The sequence below is a fragment of the Haliotis rufescens genome, unplaced genomic scaffold (assembly GCF_023055435.1).
Source record: "Haliotis rufescens isolate VD_foot unplaced genomic scaffold, xgHalRufe1.0.p SCAF_16, whole genome shotgun sequence".
NCBI lineage: Eukaryota > Metazoa > Mollusca > Gastropoda > Lepetellida > Haliotidae > Haliotis > Haliotis rufescens.
The window spans coordinates 12,158,949-12,182,793 of record NW_025963846.1 but is presented as its reverse complement, the minus strand read 5'-3'; the positions used below and the strand labels follow the sequence as shown (position 1 = coordinate 12,182,793).

Sequence of the window (23,845 nt, the reverse complement as noted above, 5' to 3'; positions counted from 1 at the left end):
TACATATATCAGAATATACTGGTCAAATAATCAGTTGAGCTAAAGCTATGACTACATATTAAAGAGGTATTCTCATTAAAACCATTAAGTATACTGTGGTTGTATCGCTCTGGATTTCTGTACGGTCAAATACATCAGATATTCCCTCCTATCATTTGTTTAAAAGCCAGAAAAAGAAATATGAATTGATGATGACTAAAAGTATCATTTGTTCCATGTCCTTAGTCCTGAAGATCCCTTCCCTCAACTCTCAACTCATAAACTCTCAAATAGTTCTGGTTAATCTTTACTATCTGTTTCCAATATAGAAATCAAATTTGCTAATAGCCATTATAGTTGTATGCCATTATTTAAATGTACAAAACATCTACCAGTAGACTTCCCATTGAATGACAGTGTTAAAGTCTGTGACATGTATATAACAATGTATCTGACATTACCACTGACAGAAGAATTAGAACCATCTTCCAGGATGTGTAATTAAAACTAGGCCGCTGGCACAAGTGTGTCAGCCTCATGATAATGGTATTCTCAAGAATGGTGGTGTTATTCTCTGGGGTGTCACCAAAAGTAGTACTTCCTGATTAATATCTTTCCCTGGAATGTCCACTACATCTGAAAGACAGATCAGCTTCTGTGTAGATACTGAATACATTCATTATTGATTGAAACCCTCTGTATAAGAAATGTCTTTAGTTGAATAAAATTCAAACAAAAACCTACTTCAAACAATGGCACCGGACACATTTGACACACAAATGAAAGTTGTGTCTATGCAAGCAGACTGCTCATGGGGAAAGAACTATATAATGTTACCCCAAAACCAGTATGTTTTTTTCGTATAAAGAAATGAACCATTTGGGGATCTCAATGTACAGCCAAGGTGACAAAATCTGCATAAAATCATAGTTGTCTTGATAGCACCATATTTCCTGCATAGGATTTTCTGGACAACTAACTACAAAGGCAGAAATGGTAATAAGCATGCCAAATGCGAGGCACTTCTCTCTATCACGTTACTCTACACAAGGCCAGACCAATTATTATTCTTGTTCCAGAATTAAGCCTACTCTAATCATTGCAAAGTATATGAAAATAATTAAAACATAGTTTTTTTATTAAAATATATATGCATGAGTTCCTACCTCATGGCATACTGACAAAACAAATAAATTAAAGCCAAAATTGGTCTGGCTTAATGCAATAAAAAAGACACATGCGGTACAGTGAGTGAGTGAGGGGAGCTTAATACTTAATACAATTTCTTAGTTTCATCACAGAGTGACAGCTTGATTTTGGAGGATCAGAGACATTTATAAGCTCGACCCGTGAAGATCCGGGGTAGAATAGGTCTTCAGCAACCCATGCTTGCCGCAAGTGGCAACTATGCTTGTCATAAGTGTCAACTAACGGGATGGGGTGGTCAGGCTAGCTGACTTGCTTGATGCATGTCATCGTATCCCATTGCGTGGATCGATGCTCATGATGTCAATTACTGATTGTCTGGTACAGACTCGATTATTTACAGACCACCAACAAGAACAACACCATCAAGCTCAGCAAAACCAAAAAATAGAATATGGTGCTGACAAACCAAGAAATCATAACTCTGGGATTTGAACCCATGACAAGTTGACACAGTTTGCGGATATCAAAACATAAGCAAGAACTAAAAAAAAAGTGACATCAGTTAAAAAGGCACTGTACATGACAATTCAGCTTTGAATCTAACCACAACTATAAAATATTTTCATTATTGCTTATCAAAGGACTTGACATAAAAAGATAGCAGTATCAAACTAGTTTACAATATGGTTCATATGTTTTAAGAATTATTACTATGTACTACATAAAATTCTGTACTCAAGGTACAGGATTTCAGTTACATTCAAGGCACCACAGAATCATGTGGGAGGAAAGCTGCAAGTAATGCAGTCTTGGATTGTTTGGGCTCCTGGTATTCTAAAAAATATCTAATTACCAAACAAAAACCCAGCCACTCCCCAACTGAACATCAAATGATTGGTCCCTTAGAAAACTGGGCCACTCTGCCTCCTCCTGTGTTGAGAGGGGAAGTCCAAGTGCCACAGTCCATAACGATAATCGAGGCAAATCTGTGACTTGAATCTCTGACCAGATCCTGGCACATAAGGGGCATAACTCTGCACTGACACTAATGAGCCACCAGGTCTCTGCAGTGCTTCAAACATAATACGACTGGTAACAACAAGATAATGTTGAGAGAATCAATGAATCCATAAAGATAATCGAGGCAATTCTGTGACTTGAATATCTGACCAGATCCTGGCACATAAGGGGCATAACTCTGCACTGACACTAATGAGCCACCAGGTCTCTGCAGTGCTTCAAACATAATACGACTGGCAACAACAAGATAATGTTGAGAGAATCAATGAATCCATAAAGATAATCGAGGCAAATCTGTGACTTGAATCTCTGACCAGATCCTGGCACATAAGGGGCATAACTCTGCAAAGCCTGAGACTCATGTGCCACCAGGGCTCTGCAGTTCTTCAAACATAAAATGACTGGCAACAAGAAGATAATGTTGAGAGAATCAATGAGCAAATGGCCTCACTCTGAGTTCGCATCGTGAGTACTCTATGGGTTGTACATGCTAAGTCTCTCCATCAACTGTGAAAACGTATGTCCGCTTTGCAGTTCAGTCTACATTATGAAACAACAAATCCAGGCCTGGTTCCAATGAGAGGGATGCTGAGTGTTCAGACCAATGGGAACTCCTCATGCAACATTGTCGACACATTGTTTTAACATCAGGAGTAACTCATACACGGAGTATCCTTATTTGACGTCCATCAGGCATAATTAAAAATTGACACGCATCCACTACACCACATATCCTTTCCAAGGCCAAAACGTGTTTGTACGTGATGATTTTTTTTATTTCAGAATTGTATGTTTTGGGGGGAGAACACCCACTCCTGAATTAAATATAATGAAATACTAGTATTAGTTCTCAAAACGCTGGCTCTTTTCGTCCTCGGAGCGCCGAACATATATAGTTATGTTTATAGACTTATATCTTCAAAAGTTCTGTATGTAAATAAGGCAGAATTGTGTCCTTAAACCACAGAAAGCCTTATCTTTCTCACTGCAGGCTTCTCATGTGTTGGCCGAATGTATGCTGCAAGATGTTAATTATGTCACGAAAGGGAAAGCATCATTAAAAAAAAAAAAAAGCAAAAAACATAGTTCAATTTTGTTACATCTAATCCCAGATTGATTGCTCCGTCGAAAAAACACACCAGCGTTTTGAAAACCAAATTTTTGTATGTTTAAATACAAACAGGCTGTCCTCTCAAGAAACCATGCTGGATGTGCCAAGGATATCAGCCGTGTGTATTCACAGGTGATGGAGGAACGTGGTGTATACCAACCTCTGAAGTATTGACGATGTAGACTCACAACTATCACAGCTACATGACACCAACACGTAAGCCAGATCAATGACACACTTTATCAACCAGATTACACCAAGAATTAGAGGTCTTCCAAGATGGACACCAAATTAATCAGCCATTAGGAACCTCTGACCCCCAGCAAATCATAACAATTTTTGCTGCCAAATCTCAGTGGTGTATTTTGGTCAGACTTTGAGAAATACTAAGGGAAGAAAGGAAGATCCACATATTGTAAAAATCTACATAATACATGAAACATATCTAAACAATTAGGATAAAACATGAACATATCAAACAGTGTATTCAAGAATGAATACAACTACCAGTATATAGACATGGGAGTAGATACGATCTTTATAAACACATCAACACAACGTGTCCACTAGCCTTTATCAAAGCCTAGTTTCTACCCAAGCCACACCTAGGCCACTTTTATTGGCTCAACCCTGGCACCACCTCGCGTAGATCAGGAGTTGTGCCCCTTGTAATAAAAACGTGATATCCAATCAGATTGCTGTTCTTATCTCGTATAGCTTCACAAAAATGGCAACTGACAGAGGCAACAACCTCATATAACAAAAACATTCGCGATTTCATCCCTGACACAAAAGCATAGATGAAAAAGACATATTCGTGTCAACATAGACAGGCAGCGATTTAAAATCACTTTCATATGAAGGTGTACCAGTCATGGATGTTGATTTTGTGAAACTTTCTCTGATTGGACTATCATTATGTGGTAACGTCCAATCACAGGAAAGTGGGCATGATGTGGCAAAGGTGGAAACAAGACTTTGATAAAAAGGCTAGTGGACGCTCTTGCCTCAGTAATATGATATCAACACAGCTACAGATGCAGTAATAAACAGTGATGTAGATGTTATAATTATTTATTTCATGGGGGATGGTAATGAGTATATGTATACTATGTATACTATATGTACTCAAAAGAAGTTAAAGAACACCCGATTTTTTCACATGACTTTAGTTCATCTGTCATGACCACGATCGGGACCATTTTTTCACATGACTACAATTAATCCATTATGTCCATATACAATGTAGTCAGAAACAATTGTGTGTTTTGTAACTTATTTTGAGTAGTATAAATGATGAGATATATGTCTAAGCTGAGAAAAGACATGGTGTACAGTTGATCTGTGTAAAGTATTTGTAGAACATAAAAACTTGCTGCATATTGAGGGAGATGTTAGCATTGTGTGTTCACATGATACAAGTGAATAACTTTAGCAAGTCAGCATAACATGTTTAAGCAATTGGTCCTCAATGATTTCAATCTTTTTTCAAATCAGATCTAAGTTCTCGCTGCCGCTAAACAAAGATCTGAGGACATCCCATTACGGGTCACGTCAGAACGACCTTTTCGCCAACTTTGACCGACCACTGAAATGACTAACAAGAAGTCAGTCAATTAGAAAGCACCTTTCTCGAGTTTTACGGCACTCGTTTCAACGTGGTGACTTCCATTTCAGATTACACTTGAAAAATATGTTGAAACAGTTGTCGATTAAAATTTTGAAAACTGAACAAATGAATATTCCGGAATGTCTAATGTATCATTGTATTGCAGAGCTTCCCATGAACTGTGTAACATCTCTTTCGAGAGAAAGACGATGATTTTGACGGAATCAGATGGAAACACATTCTGACTGTCGCTTTCATGATCTGGTAAGCAACGCTTTGATTGGTAGGATGAAAGGTCGTTCTGACGTGGCCCGTAATGGGATGTCCTCAGATCTTTGTTTAGCGATAGCGAGAAGATCTGATTTTAATGAGATTGTCAATGATTTGTAACAAAAAATTATCCATTAGGGTAGAAAGGCTGTAATAACCTCCTGATATTTGTATAGTGGCATTTCTGAATGCTGATTGGTCAGTTGAAGTGATATGAGGTCATATTGCTCCGTTGTTGAGAATGTGATATGAAGTCATCTTCTGTTCGCGACGTCTAAGGTTCTGACAATCTGACATCAGAGCTTTGGATAAGTTCAACAAGGTATCTGTATTCATTTTACTGTATTTTTCTTTCTCAAAATGACACGGATTGCTTACACATCTACCATATTCACCGTAATAAGTGTCCTGGGTGCATTGCAAATTCACAAAAGGGGGAGTGCTTATTGAAATCATTTACATGAGATGGAACATTATTGAACATACTTAGTTCAAACATCAATGAAACTGAATGTTTTCTATAATAGTTATGAGGCAACACTATTCCCCATCTACACTGTGTTGTTCGGCAATAATCTGCAACATAAACAACAAAATATGACTGTCACATAAATTTTCAGTGAGTGAGTGAGTTGGGTTTAAAGCCGCTTTTAACAGTATTCCAGTCATATCGCGGCGTGTCAGCTTAATGTGGGAGGAAAGCCCGAAGTGATGCAGGTCTCAGACGTTTACCACTTCGTTGAAAACCACGAGCACGGGTATGGTGCTGACAAACCTAGAAACATAATCGGGGCGAACCGTGATTCGAACCCACAATCATAGGTTTCTGGCGTGCCAAGGGACGCAACTCTGCACAGCGAATCGCGGCGCCTTAGACGACTTGGCCACCTGTGCCTCCCATAAATCTTTTCAGTCTTAGCAGGAGGTGCTTATAAATATTACTTACAGACTGGTCTGGTAGTTGGTCGGGTGGTTATTGGAGCAAGGTGCTTAATTCATCAAATATGGTAATACCGTAAAGAACATAATTAGCCCCTCTGCAGAGGTGTAGTAAGTTATCTAATATACTACGCCCCTTTTGACAAGGAAGTGGGCGAGGTGAAATGAGCTTTAACGTCACGTTTAAGATTATTGCACATAGTCTTTTGCATGCTTTTACTATTCCAGGCTAATGCCAGTTTAAAATGTGAACCTACGTAGATACTATGCCATAGATTAACATGGAAACCCCACTAAGGCACAGTATACCGACTCCAAGCCGACCAGTCCTTGTTCTATCCCCCTAGCTTTCAACATATTTTGGTATGACAAGGCCCTTGGACTATCAGTGCAGATACTCCTGCCGTTTCACATAGTAATGTCATATGTACTCCATCCAATGCATTATGACTGATTACTTACATGTAAACTGTGTGAAATATCTCAGTATCCTAATGATTGTGCAACATAAAGGGTCAAAGGCACAGGAAATTGAGAACAAGTTATTATATTTACATGTATATTGTCGAACAGTTGTTCAATGCACGAATTTGAAAATAGTGGCCAAATTTCATTAGAAATTAATCACTAATACATTCATTGATAAAATACAGAATAAGTAATTTCTTGAAAATTAAAAACAGCAGATCATAGTAAAAGTTGAAGCTGGACTTATATTTACAAATGTCTAAAAACATAGTTTATAAAGTAGAAATATATATATATATATCTTATACTAATATACATACATTTATGACACATTTATCAAGACAATATATATCCAAATCAAACACATTGTAAAAACAAATAATCAAGTTTGCAAATGATAGAAAAAAGCAATTAATAAGCCATTTCAAATTAATTCCGAGTTTGTTATCGCGTAACGGAAAGAGAGCAACAACGCTGCCTTCACTCTATCTGCTTCCCTGGTGTTATAATACTGCAGTGTGATGCTCCCACACTCAGGTATTGTAGGAACTATGGCGGACGGTTACAGGTGAACTTGTTGTAAAGCACTGGCAACAATACACGTGTCATTTACCCAGGTAACGATACGCGTTAACTTAAACCAAAATATTTATCAATCATTTAAAAAAAATGATAACATGATTATGTCAATCTGTATTCTTGATGCAATCAATGAGTGATCCAGTGGCTTAAAAAGTATTGTTATGCCTCATCAACAATTCTTTAGCGTTTTTGCAACCCCGAACCTAAAATGACTTCACATGCACGTTAAGGAGTCAGAGGCTCAGAAAACAATCAAATAAGACCATGCACTAAAACATGTGTTTGCAGTGTACATGCCGTATTTACCGTAATAAGCGTACTGGAGGTTTACAAAACTGACATAGGGAGGCGTTATTAAAAATATAATCACTCTGTTAAATTTGTTTTCAGAGACAGAGCAGTAGTAGAACTGCTCTAGAACAAACGTAGTTCAAATATACATGAAACTATATCTTCTCTGATATCAAATGGTCAGTAGGCAATAATAACCCCCTACAGTGCTGTTTTAAGTATATTTTTGTCTCAAATATATACAAGACAATACAGACTTTTATGTACCTTTTTGATCTTAGTAGAGGGTACTCATAAAGATTACTAAGTCTAAAAAGAATAATAGTCTTGGTTCTCAGGCACTGCCCACATCATCAGACAAGAGAACAGCAAAACTGTTTTTTGGAGGAATATCGCCAATCTAGGGGGGTTTGGGGTTTGCATCCCCCCATGAAAATTTTAAAAACAAAGATTAAAATAAGAGCATTTTACATCATTCTGAGAGGAAAAATCCCAAAATTCCAGGAATCCGAGGAAAATTCTCATGTCTGCATCATCAAGTCTAGCGCATGTTTCCTTTTTATTTCCATTTTCAAAAAAAAAAAAAACTTAAAAAAATTAGATCCAATATAGCAAGCAGTTACTTCCCTTTACCTGCACACTGCTTTACTGTGCATGGTCATGGCGGCAACAGGAGTTTGTATGCTTGTTTATGTAGGGAGGCCCTTTCCCAAGTTGATTTGATGGTACACAACTGTTTATTTGCTTACCAACTCGTTTGAACAAGCAAAAAAAAACCAACCACACGCCAGCACTGTATTTTTGAAAGTCATTGCCTGAGAACCAGTTCTTATATTTTTTTAAGCCTGACATATTGGTGTAGCAGTTGATCAGGGGGGACTTACTGTCCAGTAAGCTCCAGGGCCCACTTGCACAGAATCTTAGCGCTAAGATGATCGTAACTCCTAAACTTTAACATAGGCTTACAATAGTCTTAGGGCTAAGATCGCTTTGTGCAAGTGGGCCCAGGAGCGAGGCACTTAGTATGACTGATGGGGTAGTTTGGTGGCAGGACATTGTGACCTCATCTAATACATCCCTTAAGACTGACATTCCATAAATGACTGCTGTGGTTTTACCATGTCTTTGAGATCTTTGAATGTGCTTTATAACAAGTGCTGAAATATCCAGAATGACTGTCATTCCCAGAATTGTAAAACTCACATCGTGATTGCTAAAGCTGAGGTTTTACATACACTGATCCAGGGCCCCGTTCCACTAAGCAATCTTAGCGCTACGATGATCGTAAGCCTATGTTAAAGTATGGGACTTACGATCACCTTAGCGCTAAGATCGCTTTTGAGGAACGGGGCCCAGGAGTACCAAGAACAATGATAGCATCATGTTATCCATTATCTGATTATCTTCTATGTTGAGACTGAACCACGAGGAAAACACAAATCTCATTACAAAATGACAGAAACCATCTTGATTGTACTCTTTCCTTATTTTCTATGGTGTATCAATAACTGATGGTCAAAAAATGCCAAATGGCTTCAATGTTTGCAGTAACACAACTGCATTCAAAAACATGAATACATGACACTTTTTATGATAGCAGCTCTTATTCTGACAAAGAATAAAAAGAAGTTACAATCCATAAAAAGTGTCATGTTTTCATGTTTTCCAACTTCTGAATGCCTTTCAAAGACTTCATTCAGAAACATGAACGAAGTAAAGTAATTTCCTTCTGTAGTTTGGCTCAAAGTGAAATAGTTAATCAGTAATACTCAACACGTATGGAAACACAATCATTGTGTTTTCATCTTGTTTCAGTCAATTCATCAAAGTAGGGCTGGGACGAGTCCATATTTACTACCCGGGTACCCACCCCACTATAACCCCACCCTACCCGGGTACCCACTGTAAGTCTCAAGAGATAGGTACAAATGTCCAATTGGGAATAGTTTGACCATAGCCCTGGCAAAATGTCTTTAGATACTTGTATAAAACGATCTGGTCATGCATACACTGAAGTTGACTTAAGTTTTATCTCTATTCAAATTAATAAAGTAGGAATGAAATGCAAAAAATTTTTTGCCGTTATACAATATATCACATGGCTAACCACAGGTTCGGTAGTCCTGTGGGTATCCGGGTCGTACTCAGGAACCACCCGACCCGAGTACCCGAGGTACCCGTCCAAGCACTACATCAAAGATACTGGAGCTCTCCTTGTCTGGGTGTTCAGACACCAACATTCTGTTGCGTTGATCTGAAAAGTCCTTTTGTTCCATTGATATCCTTCAGGTTTTCCTATCAAAGCTCCAAAATGACATACAGACAACAATATGCAACAGTTTCACATGACACATATTTATGTGTTGGTAATCCCTGACTCATAAGGTCATATGCCGGTCACTCTTAGGTTTACAGAACTCATCTTAGTAATATACTTTTACAACTTGAATGGGTTTTTTTGAAACGTCAGAAAAGTTGGGTTTTTAGTTTGGACAGATTAATTTTACCTCAAATTAACAAATAATATTTGGCCTTCTGTATATTCAAACTATGACCAAAAAAAGGATTTTCAGTTTATATTTTGTTAATTCCTGTATTAATTTCCCAAAAAATATTTTGAGTGGACAGTTTTCCTGACCAAGACTACACTTAAAAATTGATGCTTTGTTTTCTGAGAATTTTCTCACAAACAAACACAAGCTGTAAACCAAGAGTAAACAAACAAACAAACAACCTGAATACTGACCATAGTAATAAGGCTGCACTGCCTACAACATACAGAAAAGGGTTAAACCATCTTCAACACTGCTACTGTGTTAAGGATGGATTAACCCTTTATACAATGGTGAGCAGTGTTGGTGATAGTTTAAACACTACTCTGTGTATATACATATATATATGCATGTTTGGGTCTGTATATCGAACATTTAAAAACGGAGATGCCATTAACAGGATAGATACCCAGTCTTTAAGAGAAAAAATGTAATGTTATACTGTTCCACATGGCCAATCTACATTACAGAAGTGTCGAATGGCAAAATAACCCAAATCTTTAAATTGTAATTTAATTATAAACCATTCAATGCTATGTTGCAAAACCTCTTGAGGTTACTGAACAAACACTCCAAGCTGAATTTCTACAGCTACATGTTACCATTCTTAGAGATCTGATCAGACAGGACGAAGAACTGATCCCCCAAATCATATATTAACCCCTTAAATGACAGGAACCAAAAAGGCCATACATGATGATCAGGTACTATTGTTTTGTGCACCTGATGGCAGAAATGAGCTTGTTATTTGTATGTTAACCCCTTAGGTATCAAGCTTCTGATGCACTAGCTCCTGCTGCTGTTTGATTGGCTGGCTTGCTGGGAGGGTTAAAGTCGTCGGAGTAGTGGCACTGGGAGCTCATGTCCACGTTGACGTAGGTGTTCTCGATGTTCCTCCTTTGGGGGCCGGTGTTGTGCTCCAGTTGCGAGATCACACCTGTGATGTCCCGGGCCAAATCTGCAAAGGATGGCCGGTCGTTTGGAGTCGCAGACCAACAGTGACGCATGATGGTGTATCTAGAAAAATAAACAGGGAAGGGTTGAAAGGTTTGCATTGGTAAACAAAACCAATTAATGAGTTTGGCTTAACACCACTTCAAACAGTATTGTAGTCAGCTTTGTGTGCAAGGAAAGCCCATGTGAAAGTGATGCAGGTGCTAGACGTTTACCACTCACGTGGAAACCATGATGGTATGGTGCTCACAAACCTAGAAACATAATCAGGGTGAACCAGATTTGAGACCAAGATCATATGTTTCTTGCATGCTTAGGGAAACCTTAGACATCTGGGACACCCACCCACACACACATCAGCCAGGTCACAGAAGTCACTAGTCGCCAGTATAGTGTGAGTGAGTGAGTATGGTTTTACGCCGCTTTTAGCAATATTCCAGCAATATCCCGGCAGGGGACACCAAAAATGGGCGTCACACATTGTACCCATGTCGGGAATCGAACCCAGGTCTTCAGCGTGACGAGGGAACGCTTTAACCACTAGGCTACCTGACCGCCCCCTGCCAGTATAGGCTATATCCTTATTCATTGGGACCACCCAATCCACATCTATCTTCTCAATCCTGGCTGTAGAATGGGTACCTGTCAGGAGAAGGTGGTGTGACAACTATCGGCAACAATTCAACAATCTTGGATGGGCACTACATTTCGGGATCACATTATAACCGATGTAAATCTTACAGTGAACAAACACCACAGTGATCACTTTATCACAGATGTCAATCTTACAGTGACCAAATACCACAGTGATCACATTATCACAGATGTCAATCTTACAGTGACCAAACACCACAGTGATCACATTATCACGGATGTAAATCTTACAGTGACCAAACACCACAGTTATCACATTATCACAGATGTAAATCATACAGTGACCAAACACCACAGTGATCACATTATCATGGATGTCAATCAGACAGTGACCAAACACCACAGTGATCACATTATCACAGATGTAAATCTTACAGTGAACAAACACCACAGTGATCACATTATCACAGATGTAAATCATACAGTGACCAAACACCACAGTGATCACATTATCACAGATGTAAATCTTACAGTGGGTCAGGGCAGTACTGGGGCTGTGCCATCCTCCGTCCTGCTTTCAAGTAGCGGATGATGTCCCAGTTGTCCACCTCAGGGTATGGGTTAACTCCCCTTGTCATCAGCTCCCACAACACTACACCGAATGACCACTGAAACACAAACAGAAAATACAGCCCAGATCAAAGATATAGTGTGTACTAATTCCTATTGCAGTTGTAGTACAATATTACCAATCTGTTTGAACCAGAAAGTCAACAACTCTTGATACCCAGGAACACTGCAACTGTATATCGTCGGATCATAACCATGTAACCATGTCGGGAATCGAACCCAGGTCTTCGGCGTGACGAGCGAACGCTTAAACCACTTGGCTACCCGACCCCCCCCCCCCCCCCACACACACACAGACATTATAGATACTCAGAGTAAGATGATGGCTTGTTTTTAAGAGAAAGTTAAGTGAATGATATGTTTTACAGTTCACGTAATGTGAGAGAAACTATGACTGTTTCCTAAGCATCCGAAAATCCATAACACGGGGATACATAACGCTTATTGCAGCTACTCTTCACATATTATTGTAGGTTGCAACTCCTCCATCATATCCCAAAGGAGCAAAGAAGCCACAGATAACCAGGGCAATCGTTCCACAAGTGATCTTAGCGCTACGACTATCGTAAGCCAGTGTAAAGTATGGGAGTTACGATCACCTTAGTGCTAAGATGGCGCAGGCAAACTAGTGATGTTATGAGCAATGTACCACACAGTTGGAGTACAATGGCATGCAATCAACTAAGTCAGCAAGTCTGTTTGTTTGTTTGTTTGTTTGTTTGTTTGTTGTTTAATGCCGCACTCAGCAATATCCCAGCTTTATTACGGCGGTCTGTAAATAATCGTGTCTGGACATGACAATCCAGTGATTGACATCATGAGCATCGATCCGCGCAATTGGCATACAATGACAAGCATCAACCAAGTCAGCAAGCCTGACCACCCGATCCCGTTAGTTGCCTCTTAGGACAAGCATAGTCGCCTTTTTACAGCAAAAGAATGGGTTGCTGAAGACCTATTCTACCCCGGATCTTCACAGGTCTCGCCAAGTCTGACCACACGATCTATCTGGTTGCAACAGCTGATCTATTCTAACCCACCAATCACCCACATACTCAAGGACTGTCAACTTTCAACTTACAACGTCCGACTTGGCGTTGTATGTTCCCTTCTCCAGACTCTCCAGCGCCATCCACTTGACCGGCAGCTTGGTCTTCTTGTTGTCTGAGCTGTAGTAGTCTTTCTCATAGATGTCTCGCGCCAGACCGAAGTCAGCCACCTTGGCATGGAACTCCTCGTCCAACCTTCAGCCACACAACAAGGTGAGTGAGTGAGTGAGTTTAACACTGCCTTGAGCAGTATGTGTATGTCAAGGTCAGCTAGATGTGTGAGGAAAATCAATGAGTGAGTGAGTTGGGTTGGGTTTAACACTGCCTTGAGCAGTATGTGTATGTCAAGGTCAGCTAGATGTGTGAGGAACATCAGTAGGTGAGTGAGTGAGTGAGTTGGGTTTAGCACTGCCTTGAGCAGAATGTGTATGTCAAGGTCAGCTAGATTTGTGAGGAAAAGCAGTGAGTGAGTGAGTTGGGTTAAGCACTGCCTTGAGCAGAATGTGTATGTCAAGGTCAGCTAGTTTTGTGAGGAAAAGCAGTGTGTGAGTGAGTGAGTGAATTGGGTTTAGCACTACCTTGAGCAGTATTAAGCGTGTGCAAGGTCAGCTAGATGTGTGAGAAAAGTCAGAGTGAGTGAGTGTGTGTGATTTAGTGATTTAGTGAGTGAGTGAGTTGGGATTTTACACTGCCTTAGTACAGAGTTATTTGTTTGTCAATGTCAGCTAGATTTGTGAGGAAAGTCAGAGTGAGTGAGTGAGTGAGTTGGGTTAAACACTGCTGTGAACAGTAATATGTGTGTGTCAAGGTCAGCAAGATGTGTGAGGAAAGTCAGAGTGAGTGAGTGAGTGAGTGAGTGAGTGAGTGAGTTAGTGAGTGAGTGAGTTGGGTTAAACACTGCTGTGAACAGTAATATGTGTGTGTCAAGGTCAGCAAGATGTGTGAGGAAAGTCAGAGTGAGTGAGTGAGTGAGTGATTTGGGTTAAACACTGCTGTGAACAGTAATATGTGTGTGTCAAGGTCAGCAAGATGTGTGAGGCAAGTCAGAGTGAGTGAGTGAGTGAGTGAGTGGGCGAGCGCCAGGGTTAGAGAGTGAGTTGGAGGGTGAGGGCTAGTTTGAATAAGCATGTGAGTGACTGGGTGAGTGAGTGAGTGAGTGAGTGGGCGAGCGCTAGGGTTAGAGAGTGAGTGGGAGGGTGAGCGCTAGGTTGAATAAGCATGTGAGTGACTGGGTGAGTGAGTGAGCGTGTGAATGAGTGAGTTGGGTTTTTACACTGCCTTAGAAAAGTATTGCGTATTTGTATGTCAAGTTCAGTTAAATGTTTTAGGAAACAGATATTAATGAAATGAAAGTTTCTACATATAAAATCAAAATTATTTTTAAGTAAGCATCAATACTTCAAACAAAACCAAGCAACTGAAAACACAAAGCAGACACAACTTACATGCAGTTTCTGGCTGCTAAGTCTCTGTGAACAAACTTGAGACTGGACAGGTATTCCATACCTCTAGCAATGTCTATGCCAAACATTATCAAATCTTTTATTGTGGGGTTCTGAAAGCCAAGGGAAATTAGTAGAATTTTTAGTATATGATCCATTCCAATCTAACTAAAATCAAGTCTTCTGCTCTGATATGATATCTGTCTGCCAGAAGAGATGACAACACCTCCATCACAATCAGACACTCGTTAACTAATCCGATTTTTGGAACACATATTGGACTTAATAGGCCAGTTCAGATTTCAAATAAATAAGGTTGTGCCTGTGTATTATTATGGATATTTCTTTGTTAAAGTCAAAATGTCCCAATCGAGCTGGTGAACAACGGAATCCAAATCATTTTAGAAAGCTGAGATCTGTCAGGGTTCACATGGCATTACCTTGGAAGTGTCCTCAGATCTTCACTCATAGAGGAATCATATCGGGTTATAATGAGATTGTCATCCAAACATTCCAATCATATATTTGTCTGGGTGGCGTTTGACACATCCAGGTCACACGAGTCCTCATTGTCAGCTCCAACATCAAGCAAGAGTGAGTGAGTGAGTTGGGTTTGACGCCACTAAAGACTGTATTTCGGTTTTATCATCCAATACTGGCTTCTACAGGAGATATCACATGGGTGAGACCAAGTGACATCTCCTACGACACACACTCAAGGTTATTATTGTTTACAAACTGAAAAAGTTTAAAGAATGATTTTGGATGATAACAAGAATCTCACCCAAGTGTCTTTTGATATATATATCAACACTCATAGATAAAAGTTTAAAACTCCTTGGCAAGCTTTAGAGTATTAAAACTTTCATCTACTCATGTTAATATCCTTAATCTTACCAGCATCCCCTATAATAAATGATTTAGCGAGCCTCGGCGAGCTAAATACATAGTGTTTATTCCTAATAGAGGATATTTACCATCCCCAAACACACAAGCATGATAACCTCTTTATCATATAATGTCATTCTTTAATTCTGTGCTTTAAAATCGCTCTCCCACAAACATTACCGAAACACTGCGAGTTTTCCTGGAATACGCGCATTAATATTTATATTAATTATGGAATTATTTATGGAATACGCGCATTAATATTATATTTTAGAGGTCTACAAGCACAGATATGGCTACTGATCCCGCTTGGCTGGGCCTAGTGCACTCGCAAAATTGTTTCAAAATTTATATCTCCAAAGTTGCCAAAACTTATAAAATGCCTTAGCTACGTCACAGTTAGACACTGATCTTCAAAATATTAGACTGTTCTTTTGATAATGGTAGCAATTATCCCTGTAGTTTATCCAGATTCCCGATGGTTATTCTGACTCGATCGCCGAATGACAAGGGCGACGCCATGTTTGTTTATAAACACTAAAAGTAGTCCCTACTTGACCTTTGATATTTGCATCTCTATCCGCATATGACCCCAACGGATATCGTTTTTATCCGTTGACTTTATCCTGCCGAGAAACCTACCCATTATATGATAAACACATGTATAAGGCACTGGAGATAAAAATATTAAGGGAAGTGAAGGATGTAAGCCAATATTATTAATCTTTGAACATGCAACTATGCAAGGAAGCTAGCCATGTACATAAAACAACATGTGATGGCCAAGCCCATACTTTCTGAGGTGTACATGGTTTAGAACACTCAGAAAAAAGAAAACTGTGTACTCAGAAGGGTTTCAAGTATGCTAGTCAAAAACTAGTAAACTTCAGGATGGACTAGTGACATTTCCTTGTGGACTACCACTTTTACCTTTAGGTAGATGGCAATTCTGTAGCAGGACGAGTGACATTTCCATGTGGACTACCACTTTTACCATTAGGTAGATGGCAATTCTGTAGCAGGACTAGTGACATTTCCTTGTGGACTACCACTTTTACCATTAGGTAGATGGCAATTCTGTAGCAGGACTAGTGACATTTCCATGTGGACTACCACTTTTACCATTAGGTAGATGGCAATTCTGTAGCAGGACGAGTGACATTGCCATGTGGACTACCACTTTTACCATTAGGTAGATGGCAATTCTGTAGCAGGACTAGTGACATTTCCATGTGGACTACCACTTTTACCATTAGGTAGATGGCAATTCTGTAGCAGGACTAGTGACATTTCCTTGTGGACTACCACTTTTACCATTAGGTAGATGGCAATTCTGTAGCAGGACTAGTGACATTGCCATGTGGACTACCACTTTTACCATTAGGTAGATGGCAATTCTGTAGCAGGACTAGTGACATTTCCTTGTGGACTACCACTTTTACCATTAGGTAGATGGCAATTCTGTAGCAGGACTAGTGACATTTCCTTGTGGACTACCACTTTTACCATTAGGTAGATGGCAATTCTGTAGCAGGACTAGTGACATTTCCATGTGGACTACCACTTTTACCTTTAGGTAGATGGCAATTCTGTAGCAGGACGAGTGACATTGCCATGTGGACTACCACTTTTACCATTAGGTAGATGGCAATTCTGTAGCAGGACTAGTGACATTTCCATGTGGACTACCACTTTTACCATTAGGTAGATGGCAATTCTGTAGCAGGACTAGTGACATTTCCTTGTGGACTACCACTTTTACCATTAGGTAGATGGCAATTCTGTAGCAGGACTAGTGACATTGCCATGTGGACTACCACTTTTACCATTAGGTAGATGGCAATTCTGTAGCAGGACTAGTGACATTTCCTTGTGGACTACCACTTTTACCATTAGGTAGATGGCAATTCTGTAGCAGGACTAGTGACATTTCCTTGTGGACTACCACTTTTACCATTAGGTAGATGGAAATTCTGTAGCAGGACGAGTGACATTTCCTTGTGGACTACCACTTTTACCATTAGGTAGATGGCAATTCTGTAGCAGGACTAGTGACATTTCCTTGTGGACTACCACTTTTACCATTAGGTAGATGGCAATTCTGTAGCAGGACGAGTGACATTTCCTTGTGGACTACCACTTTTACCATTAGGTAGATGGCAATTCTGTAGCAGGACCAGTGACATTTCCTTGTGGACTACCACTTTTACCATTAGGTAGATGGCAATTCTGTAGCAGGACTAGTGACATTTCCTTGTGGACTACCACTTTTACCATTAGGTAGATGGCAATTCTGTAGCAGGACTAGTGACATTTCCTTGTGGACTACCACTTTTACCATTAGGTAGATGGCAATTCTGTAGCAGGACTAGTGACATTTCCTTGTGGACTACCACTTTTACCATTAGGTAGATGGCAATTCTGTAGCAGGACTAGTGACATTTCCTTGTGGACTACCACTTTTACCATTAGGTAGATGGCAATTCTGTAGCAGGACGAGTGACATTGCCATGTGGACTACCACTTTTACCATTAGGTAGATGGCAATTCTGTAGCAGGACTAGTGACATTGCCATGTGGACTACCACTTTTACCATTAGGTAGATGGCAATTCTGTAGCAGGACCAGTGACATTTCCATGTGGACTACCACTTTTACCTTTAGGTAGATGGCAATTCTGTAGCAGGACGAGTGACATTGCCATGTGGACTACCACTTTTACCATTAGGTAGATGGCAATTCTGTAGCAGGACTAGTGACATTTCCTTGTGGACTACCACTTTTACCATTAGGTAGATGGCAATTCTGTAGCAGGACGAGTGACATTTCCTTGTGGACTACCACTTTTACCATTAGGTAGATGGCAATTCTGTAGCAGGACTAGTGACATTTCCTTGTGGACTACCACTTTTACCATTAGGTAGATGGCAATTCTGTAGCAGGACTAGTGACATTTCCATGTGGACTACCACTTTTACCATTAGGTAGATGGCAATTCTGTAGCAGGACTAGCGACATTTCCTTGTGGACTACCACTTTTACCATTAGGTAGATGGCAATTCTGTAGCAGGACGAGTGACATTGCCATGTGGACTACCACTTTTACCATTAGGTAGATGGCAATTCTGTAGCAGGACTAGTGACATTGCCATGTGGACTACCACTTTTACCATTAGGTAGATGGCAATTCTGTAGCAGGACTAGTGACATTTCCATGTGGACTACCACTTTTACCTTTAGGTAGATGGCAATTCTGTAGCAGGACGAGTGACATTGCCATGTGGACTACCACTTTTACCATTAGGTAGATGGCAATTCTGTAGCAGGACTAGTGACATTTCCTTGTGGACTACCACTTTTACCATTAGGTAGATGGCAATTCTGTAGCAGGACTAGTGACATTTCCATGTGGACTACCACTTTTACCATTAGGTAGATGGCAATTCTGTAGCAGGACTAGCGACATTTCCTTGTGGACTACCACTTTTACCATTAGGTAGATGGCAATTCTGTAGCAGGACGAGTGACATTGCCATGTGGACTACCACTTTTACCATTAGGTAGATGGCAATTCTGTAGCAGGACTAGTGACATTGCCATGTGGACTACCACTTTTACCATTAGGTAGATGGCAATTCTGTAGCAGGACGAGTGACATTTCCATGTGGACTACCACTTTTACCTTTAGGTAGATGGCAATTCTGTAGCAGGACTAGTGACATTGCCATGTGGACTACCACTTTTACCATTAGGTAGATGGCAATTCTGTAGCAGGACTAGTGACATTTCCTTGTGGACTACCACTTTTACCATTAGGTAGATGGCAATTCTGTAGCAGGACGAGTGACATTTCCTTGTGGACTACCACTTTTACCATTAGGTAGATGGCAATTCTGTAGCAGGACGAGTGACATTGCCATGTGGACTACCACTTTTACCATTAGGTAGATGGCAATTCTGTAGCAGGACTAGTGACATTTCCTTGTGGACTACCACTTTTACCATTAGGTAGATGGCAATTCTGTAGCAGGACGAGTGACATTTCCTTGTGGACTACCACTTTTACCTTTAGGTAGATGGCAATTCTGTAGCAGGACTAGTGACATTGCCATGTGGACTACCACTTTTACCATTAGGTAGATGGCAATTCTGTAGCAGGACTAGTGACATTTCCTTGTGGACTACCACTTTTACCATTAGGTAGATGGCAATTCTGTAGCAGGACGAGTGACATTTCCTTGTGGACTACCACTTTTACCATTAGGTAGATGGCAATTCTGTAGCAGGACCAGTGACATTTCCTTGTGGACTACCACTTTTACCATTAGGTAGATGGCCACTCTGTAGCAGGACGAGTGACATTTCCTTGTGGACTACCACTTTTACCTTTAGGTAGATGGAAATTCTGTAGCAGGACCAGTGACATTTCCTTGTGGACTACCACTTTTACCATTAGGTAGATGGCAATTCTGTAGCAGGACTAGTGACATTTCCTTGTGGACTACCACTTTTACCATTAGGTAGATGGCCACTCTGTAGCAGGACTAGTGACATTTCCTTGTGGACTACCACTTTTACCTTTAGGTAGATGGCAATTCTGTAGCAGGACTAGTGACATTTCCATGTGGACTACCACTTTTACCATTAGATAGATGGAAATTCTGTAGCAGGACCAGTGACATTATGTGGACTACCACTTTTACCATTAGGTAGATGGTAACTCTGTGGCCTGTGGCAGATGATTTTTGCAGACAAGTGCAATAAAAACCACATATTTCAAACTTTGTCCAAATGCCTTTTCCTCCACTCAGTGAAAGCAGTACTATCAAAAGTAGGCGTTATGAAAGGTTAGAGTGAGGGAGTGAGTTTGGTTTAATGCCACTTGAACAGTATTCCAGTTATATCACTTCGTGTCAGCTTGATGTGGAAAAAGAGCCGGAGTGATGCAGGTCTTAGACGTATCGTGATACGTATCGGATCGCACAGTTGGTGTATCTTCCCAGCCCTACAACATACTAAGGTACATGTATCTCAACAACAACTAAACCCCTGAGAACCTACCTTGGTTTCATCCCTGATGTAGGAGAGGAGGTCGCCGTGTGACATGAAGGGCAGGACCACCAGAGGCATAGCGTCCATCCCCAGACAGATGCCGATCAGTGCCAGGACGTTGGGGTGATGGAAGTCTTTCATGATGAGAGCCTCCTGGAGGAAAGCCTGCAACTCAATGTCCCGGGGAGCATCCTCTGTAACACACAGAGTGAGTGAGTGAGTGAGTGAGTGTGTAGTGAGTGAGTGAGTGAGTGAGTGAGTGAGTGAGTGGGTGGGTGGGTGGGTGGGTGGGTGGGTGGGTGGGTGAGTGAGTGAGTGAGTGAGTGAGTGAGTGAGTGAGTGAGTGGGCGAGCGCTAGGGTTAGAGAGTGAGTTAGAGGGTGAGCGCTAGGTTGAATAAGCATGTGAGTGACTGGGTGAGTGACTGGGTGAGTGAGTGAGTGGGCGAGCGCTAGGGTTAGAGAGTGAGTTAGAGGGTGAGCGCTAGGTTGAATAAGCATGTGAGTGAGTGAGGAGGGTGGGGGGGGTGGGGGGTCTTTGGGTTTTGTTTGTTTATTTGTTTGATGTTTAAAGCCGCACTCAGCAATATTCTAGCTTTTTGATGGCTGTCTGCAAATAATCGAGCCAGGACCAGACAATCCAGTGATTGACATGAGCATCGATCCATGCAAGTGGGACATGATGCATGCATCAACCAAGTCAGCGAGCCTGACCCCCCGATCCCGTTAGTCGCCTCTTACAACAAGCATAGTCGCCTTTTACAGCAAGCATGGGTTGCTGAAGACCTATTCTACCCCGGATCTTCAAGGGTCGAGTGGGTGGGTGGGTGGGTGTATGGGTTGGTGGGTAGGTCTTGTTGGGTAGGTGGGTGGGAGGGTGGATCTGAATTAAAGTATTGTAGGTCACTCTGAGTAATGAAGATTTATTAAGGAAGTGATGGGACCAGAGAAAATTTGTCTGATTTTGACAGTTTTCACTGTACATGTATCTTTTGTGAATATAGAATGAAATTGTACTCACGGTGAAGAGTTTTTATTGCAACCATCATGTCGCCTTTCTCATCTGGTAAAGTCAGAAAGCCTCGGTAGACGCAGCCAAAATGTCCTGAAGATGTAGAGGTCAATATACAAATGGTTCTACAGAGTGGCGCATGGCTCAAGGTGAGGTGAGGTGAAATGGGGTTTAACGTCGCGTCCAAGATTATTGCACTTATATAGCGACGTGCATGTACGTGTGTGTGTGTGTGTGTGGCTGCTTGTACTTGTCCGGACTGATGCCGATTTATAGTGCTAGCTCACTGAGATACCATGCCGCAGTTTAACATGAATACCCGACTCAGACACAATATACTGACTCCAACCCGACAAGTCCTTGTTTTAGCCCCTTAATGCTGAACATCAGACTGGGTAACAACAAGTACCATCTTTTAACGTCTTTTTGTATGACGTGGTCGGGGATCGAACCCCGGACCTTCCGCTCTCCAGCAGACACTCTGCCACCAGACCACGGAGGCGGTCTCCATGGCTCAAGGGGTCCAATTCCAAATTCTACCATGAATTCAAGTTGTAGTTACCACAATATTCAAAGAATATGTGGCAGGTAATACACTCACACCAACCTCACTTCAACCTCTTTCTCGATCTCCCTTCACTCTGATCTCACTCAATGTAACTTCACTCTAACCTCAAACTGACCTCAATCGGATCTCAATCTGACCTCATACTAACTTCACACTGATCTCACACTAAATTCACACTGATCTCACACTAACTTCACCCTGAGCTCACACTAACTTCACACTGATCTCACACTAACTTCACCCAGATCCCACACTAACCTCACCCTGAGATCACACAAACTTCACCCTGATCTCACACTAACTTCACCCTGAGATCACACTAACTTCACACTGATCTCACACTAACTTCACCCAGATCCCACACTAACTTCACACTGATCTCACACTAACTTCACCCTGAGATCACACTAACTTCACCCTGAGATCACACTAACTTCACCATGAGATCACACTAACTTCACACTGATCCCACACTAACTTCACCCTGAGATCACACTAACTTCACACTGATCTCACACTAACTTCACTCTGAGCTCATACTAACTTCACACTGATCTCACACTAACTTCACACTGACCCAACTGATCTCACACTAACTTCACCCTGATATCACACTAACTTCACCTTGAGATCACACTAACTTCACCCTGATCCCACACTAACTTCACCCTGATCTCACACGAACTTCACCGCCTCCGTGGTCTTGTGGTAGAGCGTCCGCCCGGAGAGCGGAAGGTCCGGTGTTCGATCCCCGGCCGCGTCATACCAAAAGACGTTAAAAGATGGTACTTGTTGTTACCATGTCTGGCGCTTGGCATTAAGGGGCTAAAACAAGGACTGGTCGGCTCGGAGTCAGTATACTGTGTCTGAGTGGGGTATTCATGTTAAAATGCGGCATGGTATCTCAGTGAGCTAGCACTATAAATCGGCATCAGTCCGGACTAGTATAAGCAGCCACACAAACACATATACATACATGCACGTCGCTATATAAGTGCAATAATCTTGGACGCGACGTTAAACCCAGTTTCACCTCACCTCACCTCACCTCACACTAACTTCACATTGATCTCACACTAACTTCACCATGAGATCACACTAACTTCACCCTGATCCCACACTAACTTCACCCTGAGATCACACTAACTTCACACTGAGATCACACTAACTTCACACTGATCTCACACTAACTTCACCCTGAGATCACACTAACTTCACCCTGAGATCACACTAACTTCACACTGATCTCACACTAACTTCACCCAGATCCCACACTAACTTCACCCTGAGATCACACTAACTTCACCCTGATCTCACACTAACTTCACCCTGAGATCACACTAACTTCGCCCAGATCTCACACTAACTTCACCCAGATCCCACACTAACTTCACACTAATCTCACACTAACTTCACACTGATCTCACACTAACTTCACCCTGAGATCACACTAACTTCACACTGATCCCACACTAACTTCACACTGATCACACACTAACTTCACACTGATCTCACACTAACTTCACACTGATCTCACACTAACTTCACACTGAGATCACACTAACTTCACACTGATCTCACACTAACTTCACCCAGATCCCACACTAACTTCACCCTGATCCCACACTAACTTCACCCTGATCTCACACTAACTTCACACTGATCTCACACTATCTTCACACTGATCT

General features: G+C 41.1%; 1 protein-coding gene across 2 annotated transcripts in view; it reads right to left on the bottom strand.

Annotated features, from left to right (window-relative positions):
• Positions 1-6,994: 6,994 nt before the first annotated feature.
• Positions 6,995-23,845, bottom strand: part of LOC124136756 (hepatocyte growth factor receptor-like) — a 52,879-nt gene continuing 36,028 nt past the window's right edge. For both annotated transcript variants that reach the window (XM_048396876.1, XM_048396875.1), the window contains 6 exons: positions 21,599-21,682; positions 20,589-20,773; positions 14,643-14,752; positions 13,230-13,392; positions 12,050-12,186; positions 6,995-10,987 (listed from right to left, as the gene is read on the bottom strand). In XM_048396876.1, coding sequence (XP_048252833.1) covers positions 10,741-10,987; positions 12,050-12,186; positions 13,230-13,392; positions 14,643-14,752; positions 20,589-20,773; positions 21,599-21,682 — 926 coding nt within the window. In that variant the 3' untranslated portion in view covers positions 6,995-10,740. The remainder of the gene's footprint in view (positions 10,988-12,049; positions 12,187-13,229; positions 13,393-14,642; positions 14,753-20,588; positions 20,774-21,598; positions 21,683-23,845) is intronic.